This window comes from Corvus brachyrhynchos, unplaced genomic scaffold, assembly GCF_000691975.1.
Source record: "Corvus brachyrhynchos isolate BGI_N302 unplaced genomic scaffold, ASM69197v1 scaffold209, whole genome shotgun sequence".
Classification (NCBI taxonomy): domain Eukaryota; kingdom Metazoa; phylum Chordata; class Aves; order Passeriformes; family Corvidae; genus Corvus; species Corvus brachyrhynchos.
Window position 1 is genome coordinate 1,637,825 of NW_008246056.1, and position 5,132 is coordinate 1,642,956.

Below are 5,132 nucleotides of genomic sequence, written 5' to 3' on the forward strand. Positions count from 1 at the left end.
AAGAGTTACACTAAAAACATTTGAAAAAAAAAAAAGAAAAAAGAAAAAAAGGTGCAAAAAATTCTTACACAGAAAAGCCGGCATCACAGTATCATGGAATCATAAAGGCTGGAAAAGATCAGGCAGCAGCAGAAACCCTGAGGCTGTTTGGCTTGAGCCTGCTCCTCTCCACCTGTGACACTCAATCCATCACGATCCCTGCCTCTGCCCACTTCACCCAGGGCTCCCCTGGCCTGAACAAAGAGCACTAGAGCAAATCACATACCCGCAATGGGTGCCTGAAAAAAAACAAACCCTTGCTTCCCTCGCTGCGCTCAGCCTCCATCCATCCGGGCTGTCCAGCTGAAGGAAGGGATGCACACCCACAGCCTGGTCCCCCACCCACGACCACGAGCCTGGGTTTCCCAAACCAGAACACACATTTCCCCCCAGCCTTAGCACCAAGAATGAGACAGACATCTATAAAATGACACACTTTATTAAAAGTTACATTCGGCAGCAATGGACACATTTACTTAAGTAGATTTTAACTGTCAAGGAGCTTATAATTATAAATCTCTCTAAGGCATTAAAAGCTCTTAGATGTTTTAACTTCTTTGCAATCATTTCATATAAATAGGTAAAGTAAATGATACTTGCCTAGGAAGAGGATACCCCAGCTGCATTAAACAAAGATATACACATAAATAGATGTATAAAACAATGATTTTTGTTATAAACTCATTCGTGGGGATATTTCACAATCTTTAAGTCTTGGAGCCTGGCCCTGCAGCCGTTATCCACACAAGGAGCCTCCTGTTTGCCTTACCACGTGGGACTGTACAGATTGCTCACACGGACGAGAGCAGGGCAGGGCCTAAGTTTTGACAGAAACAGCAAAAATGTCGAAATTCTCAGTGAAATGTATTTACAGTCTGTGCAAGTAGCATCACCTACTGTTACTGATTAAGGTGGTCTCTCTGGGAAGCTACAAACAGCAGAAAGGCACCCTGGCAAAGGCAAGCCAGCATCTGTTCTCTCTTTGATTTTGATGCTGTAACTCTCCCTTCTGAAGAGCAGGACCTGGGCTCCTGAGCCCGAGGGGACGCGGTCTGGGGTGTGAGACAGAGGGAGCACCAGCAGCAGCCAACTGCAGCCCTGAGCTTGGGGCACAAACCCATCGAGCCTCAAGTTCCTCCAGCTCCAGCAGCAGAAACCTCCCCTGATGTGCAGCGGTGCAGCTGCTTTTTTCTGAGTGTAAACAAGAAAAGTGCAAACCAATTCCAGTATTAGCTAACCACCCACCCCCCAATAAATAATGAAAGTTTAATTTATCTTATAATTGAACTGTGCTTTGAGTTTTATAACCACATGTGCGAGGAAGAGGAAATTGCTGTTGTAACAGAAGCTGCGACTAGATCTGATTAACAGTATGAACTAATTTGAATTAATACAGCTACAGGGTCTGAGTCTCCACCAACTTACTACTGACTTTATGTTTGTGGGCAGCTCCTTTGGCCATCACCTCTCACAAGCAGGTGCTCTCTGGACTAAGGCCAACGGAAAGAGATTTTCTTCCAGTAAAATACACAAACCTCTAATTTCCACACTATTTTTGAAGGACACAATTGAAGCCAATGGGAAATGTTTTAGTGGTAGAAGATATAAATATATTACTAAAATATATTACTTTTATCCCAGTCACATCACTGCCACAAAGGAAAAAAAAATAGCTTCAAGAACTGGTTTGAATTTGGGATAAAGAGAGTGAAATACCTCTTCCTTCCCTTTACTCTAGGCCTGTTGGTTTGAATAGTGCCTTAACCAAGACAGCAGCATTTCTCCAGGAAGAAACTGGAAAATATTGACACCAATAATATTTTTTCCTTCGATCAAAATGTCCTTTATAACAAAATGAAAATTTTACAGGGGAAAATCATTGCAAAATTATTTTGGTTTAAAAAGTGACTCCATGTAACAAGAGGTGCATTTTCGAATGCGAGACAATCTGGTAACCAAACCCATTGAAAATGAAAGTGAATACCACTCCCATTTGTGCCCCCCATTTTTTTTCCCTAAAAGAGTCCCCTAGGGCTCTGTGGAAACCCTGTAACTTTTCTTTCAAGCCATCCCAAAAAATACAGGATAGAGCAGAAACCTGCATAGGTGATTTGGCTGCTGCCTTTTGTAGGGCCGAGAGCTGGGAGGAGCTTCTCTGATATTGCCCCCCTGTTCCCCCCAGGCTTCCCTGCAAACCTCTAGAAGCAGGGAGGGCAGGCAAAACCATCAGCCCATGATCTTTAGCTCAGAGGAAAGCTGGCAGAATATGGTGTTTATTTACTCAAGTCAACTCTTGCTGAAGATGAGTTTATGGAAGGTAATGACACCATTATAGTTCTGTACAGAAAGACGTTTCTAAGCTTTTTTTTAAAAAATAAAATCCCATACATGCTTCAAACCACAGGTATAATTTTTTTTCCCCCTGAATCCTCAATTGGAACTTGAATTTCAAACATGGTTTAACTCCTCAGTATGTGGAACCTCACGGCCACATTAATCGAGAACATCTGAAGCCAGGAGAAAGAAATCACTTCCAGTTATGTTGTCAGTGTTATGTGCATAACATTCCCACAGCTGTAGATCCATTGTGCTCCATGTTATAAATAAGAAAATGCGTGGTGACAGCTAAAATTCAAAAGCGTTAATGTTTCTCTTTGCAACTCTTTTTCTACTTTCTCCTTTTTTTCTTTCTTCCCCCAATCTTTAGAGGTTTCTCCCCTTTCCCTCCTAGTAGAAGTTACTTGAAGCAACATCACTGCTTACGGACTGACATATTTACGGTAATTAAAAAATAGTAAATGCCAAGAAAATATGACTAATGTTGCTATTTGGCAAGTGGGCCAGAGACGACCTATTGATTCTGAGCCAGGCTGTCGTGCTCGCCTTAATAAACACCTCTCCTCCTTCTGCTTAGCTCGGTTCTGCCGGGGAGAAGTCAGCTCCCAGGGCACGGCCGAACGCTGTCCCAGCCTCTGTCCCAGCCTCTGTCCCAGCCTCTGTCCCAGGCAGCCCCGGAGCCCTGGAGCCGCAGAGCCGAGCGCGGCCGAGCCGGACCAGGCAGGGAATACAAACGAGCTGCCTTGTATCACTCACATTCTAGGTTGTGGTCCCTCTCAACCATGAAAAACAGCTACAAATTGTCCCCAGAGCTAAACCACTTAACATCTTGGCACTTGGTTGTTTTTAACTTTGTAACAATAGGCACTGTTCACTCCTCTCAATCTCAGTTTTTTATTCTATAATAAAGCAGGAATACTGATGAAAGGCTAGTCACGGCTTCTCCCCGTGGTATCAGGGTGGTGGCATGTGATGATTCACATGGGGTGTGTTTGATCCAAGAAAGCCCAGCCTCTGCTTATTCTTCCTTTGTTCTGTCATCTAAGGTGGAAAGGCAGAGAGAGACGAGTTGAGAATTTTTTTTTTTTTACTATTATTTAGCAGTCACTGAGCAAGATACATATAAGCAAAACAACAGGGAGTGGAATTCCTTTCTTCAGCATAGAAAATTACAAGTTAGGGATGTCTTTGAAGTGGGAGATCTGTTTCCTGCAAAGTATGGACATTTTATTCTCATTTATACATTATTCTTATCCCCCGGCAGGTCTTACGGAGTATTATTTGTGCTGCTATTGTGTTGTGTAGCCCTGCAGAGGGTCAGCATTTGCACTTGGTGCTGCAGAATCACAGAGCTAAAAGATGGCCCCAGCCACACAGAGTTTAAATTTAAGCCAGGAGAGAACAGATTCAGCCAGAGGAGGATGAAAAAATCCCACCAGGATGGTGTGGGTAAGCACAATAAGCAATGGTCTCAGCACATCCAGCCTAAACCTTTGTTGGCTTTTTCACAGGGAAAAGTTTTAAGGAGGGATTTGAAGGGGAATAATTAGATAACTCTGTCGATGCCACTGAAGTGCTTCCCATAAAGAAAACACACAGATGCTTTTCTGAAACTGTAATGAGCAAATCAGAAGTGACCAGCACCTGTAGCAAAAAAGGAGCTGGCCTTTTGATCCTGAAGAGAGAGCAAACACACTAGGTGGTGTGGGCAGGAGCAGGGCTTTAAGGGAGGCTTTGAGGGAGGCCAGCAGCTTGTGCTCCATACAGGAGAGAAGCGGGAGCCGCAGGAGGGGCACCAACACAAGGGTGACGCGAGCAAAGCAACAGGCTCTGCAAATTGTTTTCACAAGGCCACTGTTGATGTTCTTAGTGGGGGAAAAACCCAAGAGCCAGACACAGAAGGCTTTTTTCCCTCCGGGCTCCCATCATCATGCAGCTACTCCTGACACTACAGCGCTTTCACTGCCGGGTTATGCAGCCCCTCATCCCTTCTGCAGTTTCCCCTCTGTCCTCGCACACTCACTGGGAGCATTTTGTGACTAATTCCCCCTCGGCTTTTCTCCTTACCTGATCTCTGTTGTTGTTAACAGAGTACAATTTCACTCCAAACCCCTATCAGTGTATCTACCCAGAAAGCTTGCTGGAGGGAAAGATAAAACCTTCGGGAGACAAAAGTCTCTTTTGTAACACCGTCCTTACTGCACCCTGATGGAAGGCAGCACTTTCACCCACACGTGCTCGCTTTGCTACCCACACAGGGCACTTACCTGTTCCTTGAGCTCAGCCAGCTGACTGGAAAGCTGTTTTACAAGGCTCATGGTTGACTCCAACCTCTCTTGCAGGTTCCTGATTTCGTTTTGCTCACTCTCGCCTTCATTGCTAACCAGAGACATGGCTCTCATCCGAGGGAACCAGTCCAAATTCCTCTCCTACACAGGTATTAGAAAAATTAGCCATGTTAGTAGGGGTTTATACAGGGCTACTAAGCTGAGACTAGAGAATGAAAGCTCAGAAGGACTTCTGCTCAGTGGATGACACACAGCAAGTGAGCTTAAGCAGTAAATTCAGAAAGTATTTCAAACAAGCAGATTTATTCTTGGTTCTCCTTAGCTACAGAGAAGGTTCCAACTGGAAAATCTGGGCTCCCTGCAGCTGCACCTGTACTGCAGTGTGGGCAGCGTTGGCACATTCATCTGTGGCTCTGGCAGGCAGAAATGCCCCCACTGGGAAGACTCCTCTGGTACACCACCCCCAGG

General features: G+C 44.9%; 1 protein-coding gene across 5 annotated transcripts in view; it reads right to left on the reverse strand.

Moving 5' to 3' along the window:
* Positions 1-458: 458 nt before the first annotated feature.
* ITPR2 (inositol 1,4,5-trisphosphate receptor type 2) overlaps positions 459-5,132 on the reverse strand; it is a 222,855-nt gene continuing 218,181 nt past the window's right edge. For all 5 annotated transcript variants that reach the window (XM_017745784.1, XM_017745783.1, XM_017745782.1 and 2 more), the window contains 2 exons: positions 4,644-4,805; positions 459-3,417 (listed from right to left, as the gene is read on the reverse strand). In XM_017745784.1, the coding sequence (XP_017601273.1) occupies positions 3,331-3,417; positions 4,644-4,805 (249 nt within the window). In that variant the 3' untranslated portion in view covers positions 459-3,330. The remainder of the gene's footprint in view (positions 3,418-4,643; positions 4,806-5,132) is intronic.